Here is an 18,618-nt window from a genome sequence, read left to right as displayed (position 1 = left end):
ACAGGGGGTCTTCTTCTGCCTCCTGCCCTCCCTCCCTGCCCCTTCGGCGCCCTCTGCCTTTCGTTCTCTCTCTCCTCACCTGGAGAAAGAAGGGGGAGGGAGGGAGAGGAAAGAGAGAGAGAGAGAGGGAGATGGGAAAGAGAAAGAGAGAGAGAGGAAGCGCAAGTGCCTCTCTCTCTCCCTCTCTCTCTCCCTCTCTCTCTCCCTCTCTCTCTCTCACAAGCACACATACACACACACACACACACACTGAGTGGGGAAGAGGACTGGCAGAGCAAGGGCAGAAAGAGAGAGAGAGAGGGAGGGAGGGGGAGGGAGAGAGAGAGAGCCTTTTGACATCTAAAATGAAGATAACACTGAAGATATATATATATATATATATATATATATATATATATATATATATATATATATATATAATAAAGGTAAAAAAGGATATATGCAGTGTTATCTTCATTTTAGATGTCAAAAGGGTTTTGCGGCTCCCAGTGTTTTGTTTTCAGTGGTCATTACATTTAAGTGTCTTGAATAAATAAGATAATAATGAAATACGTGTATCATGAAGTTTGGGAATAAAGTGACGGGTGGCACCAAAATTTTTCACACAGTTGAGATATGGGGAAAAGACTGGAAATAAATTATTTGCATCATATGTCCTGATGACAATTTTAAAGAAAACAAAACAAGGGTTTGCATAAATTGAAGAATTATTTCCTATGTTGTGACTGAGAGGTTATGTTGGGGGAGGGGGGGCGATGACAACTTTCTCATTGGCTCAAGGGGGCGATTCGTTCAAAAAGGTTAAGAACCACTGCTTTAGAGGAACTTCCCTCAGGGTGGGAAATGCCCTTTCGACTGTAAAAGCAAGAGGCCAAACTCAGTTCAAGTTAGAAATATGTAGAATTGAACAAACCTTGCTGAGAATTAGGAAAATTGCCTTCAAAAGGAAACTTTGTTAATCTCACCAGCTTGAACACCCCCCAGTGTTTATAGCTAGCAAGAGAGACTGATGAGGACAGATGGACACAAGGAGGCATGCCATGGTCTTAAAAGGATGGATGTGTTTGAGAAAGTTGTTTAAGGATGGGAAAGGAAGCTGGAGATTTTGGGAGGGAACTTGCTGTCTTTTCTCGCAAACTCAAAAGAGCCTGATTTTTGGCATTGGGGGGGGGGTGTTAATGGGTGAGAGAAAGTAGGGCACATGGGAGACAAAACATCAGTTTCTATCTTAAAATCCCCTGTCCCAAGCTCCAGAACCTGACTCAAAATTATACTGCCAAACTTGAATTGTTTTGTCACTGAATTTAATTGGTGTAGTTCTGAGATGCTGGAAGATAGCAAATAGGATGCTCGGAGATGGACTGACTGAGCAGACTTTACTGGCTTCTCTATTCGAATCTCCAGGAAAACAATCATAGCTTAAGACATTACAAATCTCTAAATCCGCCCTCCACAACTTTCTCAGCCTCTCAAACCGCATCCAACTTTCTTATTCCTAATTAGGATGAGGGGAAAGATATTTCCCTGACAAGTCACTTCCTAGTACTTTGGAACAGACAGCTCCGAGCAACAATTAGGAAATATTCTCCTAGCAAAAACGTCATCAGTGACTGGGACAATTAAAACATTGTGTTGAAGCACTCCTGGCTTCATTAATTCTCTCCTATCTGTGTTGAGAAGTGGGCCCTGGATTTAAAAAAAAAAAAGTACTGAGGATGATTCTGGAATTAATTTCTCAGAAAAACACATCACTAAAATTAAAACAATTCAAATTCAAAAAAAACATGGAAGAAAAGGTTGAATCAGTAGTTTATAGTGCTACGGCTTGGATGCATGGAATGCATTATTCCTTCACCTTTTTCTCCCATCAGCTGCAATGCAGAAGGAATACAAATACTTGAAGAATGCATTTCGTATGTACCAGGTAAAGATTTAAACTGCCATCTAAGAATTGATGAAGTAGGGTTATCAAACTTGTGAATTTATGAGCATATTTAGAATTTGGAGATAGAACAGAGACACCTTTTTGCACCAGCCTCCAGTTGGCTGTGGCTTTCCCACAATGAGTGACTATTGCAAAGGCAGCCCACATGGGGCTACCCTTGAAAAGCATCCAGAAATTGCATGGCGGAAAGTACAGGAGGGAGTCTGATGTACTTTGAAATACATTTAAGCATTTTTTGGCATACTTCCCAAATTATCTTGTCTGATACCTCAGTGGAGGTATAGCTTCTTCTCCATTTCTGAACCTATTTGGGCAGATATGTATTTTTTCTCCTGGTGGAATCTCAAGTGGAAAAAAAATATGGAGGCTATCCAGACTGTAAAATATTATCCCCGATTCCTAATGAATATCCCATAAACATCAAGTTGTCCTTAATGTTAATGAGTTGCTGAAGCATTATTCAGGGATTAACCTCTCTCTTCCCTCCTCCTTTATTTAGCTATGTACTATCTACAGTATCTACCTACTTGCCTGCTTATCTCTACAGTCAAAAACATGTTATTATACAGAGTAATTTTTATTCTCAAAACTTATTTGAAAGCAGAAATTAAACTCTCTTCTTACTGAAAACTTATTTTTATTGAAAAAAATAGGTTTTTTTTCCTTTTTTTAACCTTTGTCTACAAGACTATTGTTAAATTTTGGGTTTTTTTTAATTTTACTAGTTTAGTATGCAAATGTGCAAGCAAGAACTGGTGAATTCTTCATATTTTGTAGAAGACAGTACAGAAGGTCCTTGACTTATGACCACAATTGAGCCCAAAATTTATGTTGCTAAGTGAGTGAGTTTTAGCCCCATTTTATGACTTTTCCAGCCACAGTTATTAAGTGAATCATTTCAGTTGTTAATTTAGTAACCCAGTTGTAAAGTGAATCTGGCGTCCCCATTGACTTTGCTTGTCAGAAGGTCGTAAAAGGTGATCACATGACCTTGGGACACTACAACTGTCATAAATATGAAGCAGTTGCCGAGCATCTGAATTCTGTTCACGTGACCATGGGGATGCAGCAATGGTCGGGTGAAAAATAATCATGTCACTTTCTAGTGCCATTGTAATTTCAAACAGTCACTATGGTTGTAAGTTGAGGACTACCTGTAGTTTATAATTCTCCCCTCCCAACCTGCATGCCTTTTGTGACTTCTCAATATCCCATGGAGTTCATGATTTATAAAGTCATATACGCGGTGTCTCAAACAGGAGAAAATAAGTCAAATTTAAAGCCTCCTGTGTACAGATGTGTTTATGGTTAATCCACACAACTGAAGGAGCCATAACCTCATGATGACTTTTGAAATATTTTTTTAATTGGATCACAATATCCTGTTTGATGTGAATGACAGATTTTAATACATCGATAGGCCGAACTGTTGCCTATATGCATTTCAAGCTGGTTGGTGGTTTTGTTTGCTTGTTTGTTTTGGTAGGATAGCATTTCTGATGAAATGGAAGAAAAATGGCTGAGAAGGCAGGCCGAATGGAAAAAAAGTGAGAGGACTGAGCGAGAAAAGGCATTATTACAACAAAGTAAGTAAAGGGAATGCACTAATCTTACACTACTGTGATCAAAGCACTATTTTCTGTTCTATCATTTTTATTATTATCCCATAACAAGTCCACAGGAAAATAAGCAAGGACACCCAAATGCTGCAGATGTTTTGGCTTATTTTACATGTATTATATAGTAATATATAGTATAAAATCATCTAAACAAATCCAGGTTATAATAACAACAGCAATAGCACTTAGACTTGTCCGAAATGGTATAGGGTTTCCTGCCTGAGCAGGGGGTTGGACTTGATAACTTCCAAGGTCCCTTCCAACTTTATTATTATTACTATTATTACTATTATTATTAATATTACTATTATTATTAGACTTATATGCTGCTTCACAGTGCTTTACAGCCCTCTCTAAGTGGTTTACAGAGTCAGCCTATTACCCCCAACAATCTCATTTTACTGTCCTCAGAAGGATGGAAGGCTGAGTCAACCGTCAGCCTTGACCCTGGCAGTCAGCAGAGTTAATCTGCAATACTGCATTCTAACCACTGTGCCACCATGGTTACTATAATATTAGTAGTTATAATTATATAATTAATAGTATTAATACTATAAAAATATAAAACTAATTATAAAATTAGTAAGCGTATCCTGAAACCAAGCATAAAGACTTAAGAGTTTTAAGACAACAAATTCACCAACTTTGGAATGAGGAGTAGTGTCAAGGGATGGGGGAAGAGGAGTCCAACATGTAAAATAGAGAACAAAATTGAACAAGGTGGGGAAACAGGCACACTGCATCATCCTAGGCTAATTGCCTAAGTAAATAAATAGAACATAACTCAAGTAAATATAAATATATTAAACAAATAGGAAGAAAATCAGTTGTCAAAAGCAGAAGAAAGCAAACAAATTAGCAAATGGAAGAAACAAAAAGCGACAAGAGAAACTATTTTACTAACAAGGAGCAGGCACCCGCATTTTGCCATATTGTATTTATGATTGGAGTTTTATCAGACAATAGAAGCAGCGTACAGAAATGCTTGGGATGTCTTGAAAAATGTATTAGCAAATGTGTAATATAGGTGCTGCATACATAGCTATTTATATCAAATTATGCTAAATTCATATGAGAGTTTCCAGGACTCAGGAACAAAACAATTAAGTAATACATTTTTTTAAAAAAACAAAGCCCAATCAGGATGGATCCTAGATGTTAAATGTTAAATTTAATTGAACACTTTTTCTATTTGTTAGGGTTGAATGTATGCTGTTTTGTATTTTATTCTCTGTAATATAACAATAAATATAAAAAAGAAAAAAAAACTTTTATTCTTTCCTCAGAGCAATCTTTAACAAGGAGATTTGAGATGGAATTAGAGGAGCAGAAGAAGATTATTCAGAATAACAGTTTTTTGCTAGGAAGAGTTTATGAACAGGAAAGAGAAGTAAGTGCATTTTGTACTTTTTAAAAGTTGCTTTGCTTTTTTCGGAAGGCTATTGTAACTTGAATTAAAAGCTTTTTCTTACAAATCTCAGCCATATAAACTTGTATTCTTATAATAGCCTGACTTACTGCTCTATTTTTTGTTTAGCACTAAAAGAGTAAAAAAAAAATTAAACAAAAGTCACAAACCATTAAAGCTTGCTTCTGAGTGGAACACAATTTCTTCAGGAATAATTAATCAGAAATCTTATCTATTCATTCATTCATTTCTTGGAGATTAGAATGCTCTTGGCCTTTCATAAGGCTTTAAAAATATGACTCTGTTCCCAAGCTTGGATACTGAAGGTGTTAAAGCCCCCATTTCCTGGCATTATTTTTAACTGGTTGACTATCTTAGCTGCTGTGTACATTTATTTTGGATGTTTTTATTGTTTTTATAGTTTTGGGATCGTAAGCCACCTAGAGTCATTGATTGAGATGGGCAGGTATAGAAATTAAATAAAGAAATAAATTCACGAAGCAAACAACTCCAAACAGAAGCAATAAAGGATTTTGAACTGATATTGTAAAATGGCTTTATTGCATGATTTTTATGATTGGGCAGACATCTTGCAAGTAAGGAAGGTCAGTACTGCAGTATCTCATTGGGTTATTTCAAACTGCTTTTTTTCATTCTCCTTTCAGTAATGGAGAAAGAGTAACCCTGTGGCATTAATGAGCCCAATTGTAAAGCAACTTTAGCCAGAGATGTAAAGGCATGGTGGTTAAAAGCTGGTTAACTTTCCATGAAGCCCAATGTTCTTGGTTAGGCAAACATGGATGCATTTTTTTAATGCATGGGAAGTAGCATTTTTCATAAATTAGTTAGAAGCAGAGAATAAGCCTCCAAGTTTCAATCTGAATGCAAGTTTTCGGTAAGATGTAAACTTAAGGAAACTTACTCGTAAGCCTATTTTCTTCCTATTGTCACACAGAATTGTTATACAAGTCTCATCCAGGGCATAGCTAGTCAGAGTGTGAATTGAGCTCCATAAGGGGAGACGCACCCTGAGACTTCATTGGGAGCTCACAAAAATATTAAGAATTGAAAGTGCATTTTCAAGTATATTTTTCTGTTAACTCCCTATCTTTTTTCTTTTCAGGAATTTCAGAAGCAGCAACAAACTGCCTTGGAAAATATAGACATGTTAAATGCCAAAATCAAGGCATGTGTATTGATTTTTTTAAAAATAATAAGTGCAATTGAGGCACCTATTTAATAAGTAGCAGCAGTGTGGCTTATTGTAGGCTTCCTCTTTATATATATTAGGTGCAGCTTTCCCAACATTCCACCTGCAGGTTGGGGCAAAGGAGAATTATTAGTGGGAATAATAATAATTTATTAAACTAATATTTGCTTTAGCATTTTGATTAGGTCCAGCAATCTTTGAGTGGATTAATGCCTTTTGAGCCATTAAGCAAATCTGTGAAGAACAAAGTTAGAGGAGAATTTCTAATATTGGAATATATTGGAATGTATAATTGGAATATAAATATCAATAATGTACTGGATATGTATAGCTATAACCATAAATGGAATCTGCAATAGAATGCTCTTGCTCAGTCTGCTGGCTAAGCTTTTTTTCAGGATACTTTAATCCATTTCATCTCCTTTCTCTCTCCAAGCAAAATAATTAAAAAGTTGACTGTTTTTTTAGCAAGCCCATGGAAACCCTACACGGCTATTAGATATTAACCACCTGGTGTTTTGGCATTTTCTTCCTCTGATATGGTGGTTGAATGTCATTTGTACTTTTTCTTTTTTGTTTTAAACTTTTGGTTTCATCACCTAGAATTGCTTTGGCATTTGGGGTAGATGATCAATTGAGTAAATAAATAATTTTCTGTCTTCGGCACCCTTTAAATATGGTCAGTGTTCACTGGCTTCTTCTTCTTCTTCTTCTTCTTCTTCTTCTTCTTCTTCTTCTTCTTCTTCTTCTTCTTCTTCTTCTTCTTCTTCTTCTTCTTCTTCTTCTTCTTCTTCTTCTTCTTCTTCTTCTTCTTCTTCTTCTTCTTCTTCTTCTTCTTCTTCTTCTTCTTCTTCTTCTTCTTCTTCTTCTTCTTCTTCTTCTTCTTCTTCTTCTTCTTCTTCTTCTTCTTCTTCTTCTTCTTCTTCTTCTTCTTCTTCTTCTTCTTCTTCTTCTTCTTCTTTGCAATGGAAGCTTTGCCTTCAAAGAATTCTTCTATTTCCATTAATGGGAAATAGGCAAGTTTGCCAATACATTCTTTTGACCATTAAATGTTAAGTTCAGTGTAAGTACAGTATATACAAATTAAGAATTGGTTTATTCCCTGCCACTGCAATTCAAGGGATCATCTGAGAATTCCTGCACAAGCAAGGCTTCTGCATCTATGCCGAGTCTAGTTTTGAACCTTCTAGAGTTTACAGAGTTATTTTACAGGATCCCCACTCTCCATGCATACCAAGCAACAGGTGAAGCTCCTACAGAACGTCTTCAGTTCCTAAGACCATCATAGTGGATTTGAAGGGAATAGTGAGATCACATGATACCAAATGGGGCTAAGAGGATAACATGTTGTGAAGTAACAGATTATCACCTGAACTCCATTTACAGGGAGATAAGCAGCTCTTCATTATGATCTCTATAATTCATATACATGGAGAAGATCTAGCTGTCCTAAGATGATCAAACAGAAGATAGTTCTTCCAAAAGTTGGATCATCTAAAGATTGGTCCCACCTATAAGGTTTGATTGAGGGGTTGGGCTGAGCTCATCTGGCTGCCAATAGAGTTCTAGTTGGGAATTTCTCTAAGGAAAGCAATCAATATTGCCGTTAGTCTTGTGCTGTGTGTGTGAACAGAAATGGGGCACTGTTTTTTGGTTAAATTATACCATTACTTGAACTTTGCCACTGAAATGCTGGAGGGGAACACAACAAACTTTAGATGAAGGAGAGCATGCAGAAAATCCAAAGAACAAGCGACTATTTCCTTTGATGTAGAAAAGATGAGAACATGATGTGGAGATATATGGGAGAGGCCCCTTTCAGCTGTGCCTCTTGGCCCTCCCCAATGCCAGTCTGGCTGCATAGAACTGATGCAGCTTCTGCTTATGAGTTACTGTACTGTAGTAATTTCTTGCCGCCCATTCCAATCTTCCTGGAGGGGGGGGGGGGAAGCCTTGTTTAACCCAAGCTTATCTGAGAGAGGGGACATGCTTAATTTACCTGTAACCGTAATAATAATGGCTGTGATAACAACAATGGTGATAATAACTATAATAATGAAACAGAAAACTAATTCTCTATCTTTTTAGCATAATAACCGTGAGGCTTTTGGTCAGAGAACAGCAATCCTGTCTCCTTTTGAGGGAGACATTTAAAGCATCAGTCTTGTGATTTACAAATCAGTTTTATTAGATATAAAGTAATACGTTCTTTTAGCTTGGGTAGCCAAATATCCAAACAATTTCAATGAGATAGTATAAGGCATTTATGGCTGATGAAAATCCAGTGTCTTCCACGTGAGTTTCCCACGTTATCCAAGGTGCAGGTTGGACACAGATCCAGATGGACAGGATTCAAAGGGCAAAGAACGTAAGATGGAATGAAGCCTACAAGGATGAGGTTTCAATAAAAATAGTAAATCTGATTCAAAAATCAAAGGCATTTTTAAAAACAATTAGACACATTCAAAATACCAAAGAACATGCAGCAGGTTTTTGTTTGCTTGTTTTTTATTGATTCCTAACAACTGCCTGGGTAAGTCCCTGCAATTTTCCTGGCAGGTTTTTGGGAAATAGTTTGTCACTGCCTCCTTCATAAGGCTGAGAGTGAATGACTGGCCCAAGGTTACCCAGATGGCTTTATGCTTTAAGATGAGGCTAGACCCCCCCTATAGTAGATTAGCATGTTAAAGCAAAATTATCTGAATGTAGATCCTGGTCAAGAGAGTCTACTTTATCTCTAAGACAGTGGTTCTCAACCTTTTTTTTGTGGCGACCCCGGTCATAAGGGCGCGCCGTGCATGACAAAAAAAATGGCGGATCGCATTGTTTGGCGACCCCCGTGAAATGGTCGTTCGACCCCAAATGGGGTCGCGACCCACAGGTTGAGAACCGCTGCTCTAAGAGGAAGGATTTCTCTACCCAGTTTGCTTCTTCAGCTGCCTGGTTCTGATTAACTGACTTCTGCAATTGCAACTTTCAAGCTTCTGTCTGGATCATATTCAGCACCTTTCAATAAGTGTCTTATTTTGTTTCAAGACAAACCTTTTTTTTTTTCACAGCAAAGGTGAGGCTGAGGTGAAGAAGTCTAGGTTTTCTCTTAGCCCCTTTGCTTAAGACTTGGACATTTTGTTTTAGCTGTGGAAATCCAAACTCGACTTCCTTATCCAATCGTGCCTTTGCATGTGTGCCTTGATGAAGATATTAGTTCATGCTTGAGAATCAGCTTCAATTTTCCAGAAGCTAAATGAATGTGGGAAAGCAAAGGGCTTGCCATGCCTTTGTAAGTGAATGGGTTTGCCCACTCACTGCAGACTTTAATAGAGACAAAAAGGGAGAAGCTGCAGGTCAGAGGAGGCAGTGGACTTGCAATCTGTCTCACATCTAACCCATATCTATATAACCACCCTAACTTCTTCTCCGTCCCACTCCAATTTAAATCTTGCATTGGCCGAGCCACTCTGTGCATCTTCTGATGAAGTGAAAGCTTATAGTTCATGAAAGCTTATGCCTTTCAATAAAAGTTGTCAGTCAGAAAAAGTGCCCAGCAAATTTCTTTGCTAGGTCTTTCATGAAATGGTTTATTGGTGGGTTAGAAAAAAGTAAAGGAGAGCGAGAAAGCTACTCTTAGGTATTTTAAACATGAGCAAAAGAGCTAAAATGCGATTGCTAGCATATAATTGATTTTCTATTTAGATACATAAGAAGTCCATGAGAAAGACTTCTGAAAAACTAACAAAAATTGCTTCAGTTTGTCTCAAATAGCTTGTAGAAATGAATGATGATGTATCAAGATCCAAATGAAAAGCTTGTCTGTGATAAAGAGTAGTAGAAGACGACAATTTGGAAGGGAGAAGTATTCATGACACAAAACAGAGGAATGGAATAAGCCATAACTCTTAAGATGTGGGGAAGTGTGTAGTTGGTCTTCCCCAAGGCACTGGTAAACATGAGGGGGAAAAGGTAATGATTAACTGTTGAGATAGGCAGCTGTAGAATTCATTCAGTCAAACAAATAAATAAAACATTCCATTAAAAATTAGTAAGGAACTGGAGGTCCAGCCAACTCCTATTTGAGATAAGATTGCTCTAACCAAGATATTCCTCTGTTTTCTGCATAAATGCTTTCTATCCTATAAGTTTGATTTGGTTGGCCCCATATAACCTGAATCCCTGATATGCACAATATTGTCTGGAAAGTTAACTCTAGTAAGTGTACTTGATTTTACTGTAAAATAAAGTTGCACATTTTCATGGAACAACTGTGGAAATGTGATGCAAATGTGATGCAAATGCTTGAAATTATTTTAAAAAATGTTTTTATCCAATAAAAGAGATTGGAGAATGACTTGAATGAGAAGAACGAAACTCTTCATGCTATTGCTTCATCTCTTCACAAAACAGAGATAGAACTTCAGAAGGAGGTGAGATCTGTGATGTGACTTTTGAAACTTATCTAACGGTACTTTTTAGTTGCTGGTGGTAGGTGATTATTTTTTCTAAAAAAGATAGCCCGTCTTTCCTTTTAATAATCCCCCAAAGAGCTCAGAATAGGATCATTCTACATCTTTGTGTACCCAGTAACATTGGCTCCTTCCCAGTGACTGGGATCCAAATATTGTCACTCTGCAGTTCCGGGGTTTTTTTTTTTTATTCTTGAGGAGGATAGCAAACTCCTTGTTCCTCCGGCTGCCTTGGGGATGGGTAGGTCTCCTAGCTTTTGCCTAGAATGCTCTTCCTCAAAGGCCAGAGGCATAATCGCCCAATCAGCCGTGCTTGCATGCTAGGAGCTTTTCTTTACCTCTGCAAGAGGCAGCTTTCATCTGCATCAATATTTAATGTATATCCTTTTTTATTCCAATAAATCCTGTGGCCTTTGGTGAAGTGTACCTCTATGTGTGGTTGTCCAGCAACAGCAAAGTCAGATCCCAAGTTCAGCTACTGTTCCACGGATGCTCTTGAAATGGGCATTAATCATTTTGTCTCTTTTCCCTATCATGCCCAACAGAAATAAACTTAAACTTAAAGTCTGGTTTTCTGCTCTGCTAATGTGCCATCCGCTAAATACTACATAACTGAGAATTCTGAAATGTGGCCTATTTAATGGTTGCTGTAGTTGCTTTCAATTGCCTCTGGTTTTCTTTGTCTCCCACTGCTATAGTCCCTTGTCATGGAACCTTACTCCTGCAACTCTCTCTTACTTGCTTATCACTCAGTCCTCCCAAACAAGGCAGAGGCAAGAGATTGTGCAAATCATTGAGTCAATGCATTAATTCTTTGTGCAAGCAAAGTTTTGTTTAAGAAGGAGAGGAAAACATATGGGGAGAGCAAGACATGAGAATAGCTAACAAGCATAGCATTAATAAGACAATGGCAAGAGCAAAAAATGTAAGATTCATCTTTTGTTTACTGAATAGAGCAAAATTGTTGATTGTGTAATCATACCAGAATGTGCAATGTAATAAACACCGGATTATTATTCTGAGGAACTGTTAAATGAACAGATATTGGCACTGAATCTGGAGAAGAGAATTCATACTGTAGAATACAAGAATACAGAGAATACAAGAATGGCAGAATTAGTAGAGATGACTGCAGGAATTAAAACTGGAGATCAGAACATTAATGTGAGATTTGCAGACACCATCATTTGTAGCCAAAAACAAGGAAGAAAAGCTCATTAGGAAATAAAAATAGTTAAAATCTGGGTTGTTAAATATCAACAAAGATAAGGTCAACCAGCAGTGATGCGGTAGTTTTAAGTTAGTGATTCTGTTCAAGTTTGGGGACAGTCAGTTAAAATTCCATCCTTTCTTGTATAGTGACCAAGCAAATGACTACCTCTAAAAAGAAATGGCCACAAGGTACTTAATATTTTAGATAAAAATTCTCTAGTTCAATGCTAATTTAAAGAGTGCTCAGATATCAATGGTCTTCCAAATAATGGCAGGAGAAGATTTCACTGATGATAGAAGTTTGCTGATGATAAGGAAATCAGTATGTTACTTCCCACTTTTCCAAAACCCAGTTTGTTTTCTCCACTATAGAAAGCCAAAATGGCAGAGACAGAGAAAACTCTCCAACAAAAACTAGTAGCTGTTGAAGAGAAATATCGAATTAATATAGCTTCTTTGACAGAAGAAAACAACATTTTGAGGTGGGGGAAAAAACCTTGTAAAATCCAAAACAGTAAGCTTTGGACAAAAACAGAAGTTTTTTTAAGCTTTGCAGATTCACTGAGGTTTGTGAAACAAACCATGCTAAGATGATAAGATTTCCAATTTATTTATTAAAATTGTCTACTGCCTATCTGTGAGGTGATTTATATATACTTGAATTAAATTATTTGGCTTTGTGTGGGTAGGAGACGGTATATGGAGAATACCTATCAAGATTAGGTGTTCATTCTGAATACTTGCATCTTATTAGCTTGGTGAGATTATTTGCCAAATTCACCCTTCTGGAAGATTTTTTAGTTTAGGGGTGACAAGGGCAAAGACATAGGGAGGAAAGAAGAGATTTCAGAAAATCTTAATGACTGGGAAGCCAAATGTCTAAATTTCTTGTCCTTGGAAATATTTGCTGTTAAAATAAACATTTAAAATTATTGTTAGAACTGCATGTAGTAACATTCAGTAATAACAGAATTGTATTATACATTGATTTAATAGCTAAAATTCCAGCTGCAATATTCTGTGTCACTAGGACAATTGAATTTGCTTTTGAGATAAGAACTTGGAAAGAACTGCACTAAAATTATGCTTTTAGACTTTTCTTCCAAAATGCAAGTGTTCCTATATCTTCCAAGCACTTTTATCTAATCGTGGAGTCACCACATCAACTAAAAAAACAAAATACTGACATACTCAAATGTGGCATGCTGGATAATAAACAAAAGAGCCTTTAACTTCAATGTACAGAATCAAGCCTAAAAAGTGACTTTTTCCACAACCCAATTTGAATTTATAAATCAATTCAAGGTGTGCTTTGGTACATGAGTGCCCTTGCCACACATGGTTATAACTTCGCCTAACAAAACATTTGATACTTCTAGTTCATGGGTCGGCAACCCACGGCTCCGGAGCTACATGCAGCTCTTTGAGCCATCCCCTGTGGCTCCGGATCCTCCTCCGCCATTTGCAGAAAGAGACAAAGAGAGAGAGAGAGAGAGAGAGGCACTTGCGCTCTCCCCTCTATCTCATGCGGACTTGCCCCCTCACTGGGCTCCTGATTGGCCCTGCGCCTGGGTGCCCCGCCCCCTGGGAGAAGGGCAACCAGGAAGTCTCTTTCCTGGGCTGGCCCCATCCCAGGCGCATGTGGCTGGGGAGCCGCACGGGGAAGCCCTGGGATCTCGCTGGGAGTGGCCCGCCGGAGCCTCTGCTGATTGGGCCAGCCCTCCCGCAAGCCGCAGCCCTGAGAGCAGCCTCTGCGATGCCCAGCTGCTGCAACTGTTGGCCAAGCAGCAGCAGAGCTAGAGATGGAGGATCAGTGGTGGTGGGGGATCCAAGTCCACGGAGTGCCGCCACAAAGTGGCCATGGGGCAGGTGGTGCGCCCTCCGGTTTACCTGTACCAGGCGGAAGTCCCGGCTGGGGCATCACTTCCTGGGCTGTCCCCGGGCTGCTCCCTGTCCAGCCGGGCGGGGTGACAGTTCTGGCTGGGCCGGCAGCCGGCAGGGGCATCGCTCCCTGGTCCGTCCCCGGGCCGATCCCTGGGCAGCCGAGCCAATCACGTCTCCCCGGGCTGGTCCGTGGTGCCCCAGGTGCCTTCTGCTGCCTCCTGTCCCCTCACACGCTTGGCCTTCCCGGAACCTCCGCCCATTTTCCCACGCCCAGAGCAGGAGAGTATATGCTGCTTTCTGGGCATCGGAAGGTGCTTCCCCTTCCCAGCCCTCCGTCCACCAGGGCGGGGATGCTCCTCTGGACTGGGACCATGCGAATCGCAGCACTCCTCCTTTCCCGCCGTCCAGCCTGGCCCAGCTCACCCTCCTGCACAATTTGGCTGGCTGGCCAGAAATCCCGTCCAGCTTGGTGGGGAGCTCGGGGGCACCTGACTGCCGCGGTGGTGTCCACGTCAGCCACCTCCTAATTGCACCCCACAAGAGCCCGACAGAGCCCCGGCCTGATTTCCGAAACGCCGCTTGCCCGAATTCTTTCAGCCTCCTGGGGGAAGTTGCGCCTTGTGGCCCAATTACTGTGGGTGTCGTTGTGCATCTAATCACCAAACGCCTTTGAACCGTGGGCCAGGAGAAATGTCATCCATCCCGCTGAACTGAGTTGGGACCGAGGGAAAGGAGGAGAAAAAAAGAAAGCAGGCAGCGCTTTGCTAGAATGGAGGGGTCGGAGGCTTTGGAGCAGGAGCCTTGAAGGGGGAAAAGAGAGGCTCTGCTTTTCAGGGGTGCTGCCTTGCAAGCAGCCCGAATATCGGCCTCGTGTTCAGTCGCCCCACGTGTAAAGGCTGCTGCCGTGGCTGCATTCACATTTGCGGCGCTTGGCTAGTTTTCTGTCATGGTGTGAACTCAGCCGCGTCGGCCTCCTGGATGCTGTACCGGGAAGCTGAGCTCGATTCCCCTGGAGCTGTTGTGAGGCGCAGCCAAAAGTGAGCCCTGCAGCCGCCTCACCTGTCCCACCCCATCAGCAGCGCCCCCGCGAAGCCTTCGCCATGAAGCCATCTTCCCCCTTTCCCCCCCCCAGATCCCCCAAACAGCGTCCAACCAAACAGCTAACAGAAGCACACAAGGCAGCCTCGTCACTCAATATATAGGTTTCTTTTAATATAAATAAAAAGTGTCTATTAAAAATTCCTTCCTAAATACACAAAAAGACCAATTAGGGTGCAGGAGAGGGAGCAGCAAAAGAAAAAAAAAAAGAGTGGTGGTGGGGGGACTCAGGGGCTGGATGAAGATGATTTTTTTGGCCAGGGAGAGGAATCGAGCAAGCAGCAGCGGCTTAGATGGTGCCAATCCAGAGGATTTGAGTGTGTTCGTCTCCAAGCAACTACCAAGGCTGGTATATTTAGATGCACAAATGAACAACACAGGATGGGGTGGTTTTTTCCCCCTTTGTTTTCTTTTCTGCACGATCCACAAAGCTGTACAGAGGTTTCCAAAACAGGAAAAGGAGGGAATAGAGAGGACAAAAGGTGGGCGGGGGGGGAGCGGGCAGTCGCACATTTGCGTACACGCGCACGCACACACCCTGAGCTCAGCACTGGCATAAAGGGGCGCACACAGAGGAGGGAATACTGTACTTATTTGGGCTTACAGGTGGCCAATGAGAACTAAGAAAACTTTGTTCCCTTTCCCCCCTCCCTTCCCCCTTCTTCAGCGAAAGGGTATATTAGCTTGTCTATTTTTTTCCTAGATTTTTTTTTTTAATACAAACTTGGGTCTGTGGGTGTGTCCTGCCAAAAAAAACCCCAAACAAATCCAAAACAATTTTTTTAAAACTCCCCGAAACAATAGAAAAGCAACTGAAAACCTCAATGAAACCCATGCTGAAATTTGCACATCACAAAACCACAGCAGAGGTACAGATGCAATATAATATCCACGATTTGTAATAAAACATTATAGACAATAAATAGGTTCTTGTTATTTTTTTGTCAATCTGCAAATAGATATCTCAGTGCACATCTGACACAATTAGCTTCTCTTCTGCTTTGACTCTCTGGCCTCTTTTTTTTTTTTTGGTCTTCAAAACATTTCAGATTTTGAATATTTGTGTGTGTGTGTGGGAATATACATCTTCATGGCGTTTGCTCTTTTGTAATTTTTCTTTTTACATTTTTGAAAAGTATTTACAATTGCTGGTTTTGTGCAGATAGAAAAGGCCTGTTTCCCTCAACCCGTCCTCCCTCCTTGCTTCCAATGGAGAAGACTTGCGAGCTTCTTCAGGTCAAATCCATCCAGCACTAAGGGGCAGAGAGGGGCAGTAACAGAGGAGCTCGGCGGGAGCTCAGGGGCCGTCTGATTGCCGCAGAGGTGTCCACGTCAGCTGCCTCCTGGCAGGCCCGCTAATTGTGGGCTCCCAGCCGGCTTCCTCCATGAGTCAGGCACCCGGGACTCCACGGAGCCGCCCCTAATTGCGTCCTGCGAGGTCCCGACCGAGCCCCGGCCTGATCTCCAAAACGCTGCTTGCCCAAATTTTTTCTGCCTCCTGGGGGAAGTTGCGCCTCATGGCCCAATTATTGTGGGCATTGTTGTTGTGCGTCTAATCAGCAAACCACCACATGAAATGGTCACACCCGTGTTCCTAGGACAAGAAGCTGGGCGTTATTCCAGCGTGGTCACTTAATTTGGATGCTTCTGTTGTTTTTATTGGTTTTCCTGTCATTACTCTTTTAAAAAGTGTTTAGTGTTTTTAATTGTAATACATTTTTGAACTGTAAGCCGCCCAGAGTCACTGAAAGGGGCAACCAGAGATATTGAGGGGAGAGGAAAGAGAGTGAGAGAGAGAGAAAGAGAGAGTGAGAGGAAAGAGAGGGGGAAAGACAGAGAGAGGAAAGAGAGAGAGGAAAGAGAGAGAGCGGGAAAGGAAAGAGAGAGGAAAGAGAAAGGGAGAGGAAAGAGAGAGGGAAAAGAAAGAGAGGAAAGAGAAAGAAAGAGGGAGAGGGAGAGGGAGAAAGAGAGAGAGAAGAAAGAGAGGGAAAGTAGAGAGAGAGAGAGAGAGAGGAAAGAGGGAGGGGGGAGAGAGATACCCTTTTGACATCTATCTTCATTTTAGATATCAAAAGGGTTTTGCGGCTCCCAGTGTTTTGTTTTCAGTGGGAAACAGGTCCAAGTGGCTCTTTGAGTGTTTTGGGTTGCCTACCCGTTCTAGTTGTTTTAGCACAGAATTTCAACCAGCTTCTTATAAACCACTTGATTGTGCAATGAGTGACACACAATGTGAGGGGGAAATTGGGTGTGTGTATCACTCCTCAATACGATCTGGGATTGAGGGAAATGGTTTCCAACATTTTGTATACTATGGTTTCTGGAGTCTCCCTGTACAAAGGCAGAAAAAAAAACATTGCTCTTTTTCCCTCCTCAGACACAAGCTTATTGAGAAGAATGAAGAGATATTTAATGCCCAAAAAGGTAGTGTTTTTGGATTGCTTGATTAGAGCTACGCATGAAGAATTGGCTTATGGAGACTTGTGTGAAGCTGTTTCTTCAGAACATCAGGCCGAAGCTGGAAGACCAGAAGTGTTAAAGATTACTTACATATATGTATCATTATGTTTTTCATTTTATTTTTATCAGTTACTGCCCAATAGTTTTGTGCCATTTTTTTTCCCTCATTAGCTGACAAATAGAATAAATGTTTCCTTGGCCATATGGTGGACATGTTATGATATACATTATATAAAAAGGGCATAACCTGATCCTGTAGATTTAAGTCCATAGCTAAATGACTAGACATAAAGTAAAACATAAGCTGTCAAATTATAATTAAAATATTATTTGTTAGAACCTTAAATATCAGAGACCCAAGCTTCTGCATTGAAGTTTTTATGAACTGGCTCCAGTATTTCCTTGGAAGCCCATCTGGGGACGTAGAACCATCTATCTAGAACTGTTCTCATTATGTTTGGCAACTGTTGCACAGTGTACTTAAAACACTGAAATGATCATCAGTAAAAAGGAGCTGAATTTTAGAGATACACAGCACTTCAGATCTGAAGCCAAAAGGCACTATTGGTGCTTCCATAACCCATAATGTTCGTGGGATTGTATAGCTCACAGGTCGACAACCTGCGGCTCCGGAGCCGCATGCGGCTCTTTGAGCCTTCCCCTGTGGCTCCCAGCCTCCTCTGCCTTTGCAGAGAGAGACAGAGACAGAGAGAGGCAATTGCGCTTCTCTGCTTCTCTCTCTCTCTCTGTGTTTGTGTGTGTAAAAAAGAGAGTGCACTTACAGTATTCTCCGCGGAGCTGAAAAGCTTTCTGGGCGGAGCTCCTCCCTTTGCTGCGTCTCTGCAGGAAGCAGGAAGGGCAGGAGAGAGCTAGCTAGCCCAGCTAGGCTGACTCAGGAATTCTGGCAGTTGAAGTCCATGAGTCATAAAAGAGACGAGGTTGCCTACCCCTGACCTTGTTGGACAACAGCTTGAAGCTTGCCAGGTGAGCAGCAGATAGGAGGGGGGGGGGGAGAAAGAGAGAGAGAGAAAGAGAGAGAGAGGGAGAGAGAGAGTGGGGGAAGAGGAGTGGCAGACCAAGGGCAGATAGAGAGGGAGGGAGAGAGAGACCTTTTTGACATCTAAAATGAAGATAACACTGCATATATCCTTTTTGTACCTGTGTGTGTATGTAATTTTATTCTCTTAAAGCATTCTCTTGGTGATCATTGTTTTAATAGTATGGATATTCCCAAGAGTCATATTTTTACTTTTATTTTTAATGTGTGTGTGTGTGTGTGTATATATATACATACACATACATACACACACACACACACACACACA

The 18,618-nt window shown here is 40.8% G+C and overlaps 1 protein-coding gene across 1 annotated transcript; it reads left to right on the top strand.

Annotated features, from left to right (window-relative positions):
* The first annotated feature begins 1,876 nt into the window (after positions 1–1,876).
* LOC120312860 (flagellum-associated coiled-coil domain-containing protein 1-like) lies at positions 1,877–18,036 on the top strand. Its single transcript, XM_039354159.1, has 7 exons — positions 1,877–1,924; positions 3,432–3,531; positions 4,851–4,954; positions 6,096–6,158; positions 10,514–10,603; positions 12,227–12,336; positions 17,211–18,036. Exons 1-7 carry the CDS (start codon positions 1,877–1,879, stop codon positions 17,281–17,283), a joined length of 588 nt encoding a protein of 195 aa, XP_039210093.1. The 3' UTR covers positions 17,284–18,036.
* The last annotated feature ends 582 nt before the right edge of the window (positions 18,037–18,618 follow it).

Source organism: Crotalus tigris, unplaced genomic scaffold, assembly GCF_016545835.1.
Source record: "Crotalus tigris isolate CLP2741 ecotype Arizona unplaced genomic scaffold, ASM1654583v1 scf7180000017568.12009008, whole genome shotgun sequence".
Classification (NCBI taxonomy): Eukaryota; Metazoa; Chordata; class Lepidosauria; order Squamata; family Viperidae; genus Crotalus; species Crotalus tigris.
The sequence above is the reverse complement of the archived record's forward strand: the minus strand, read 5'-3'. Positions and strand labels throughout refer to the sequence as shown.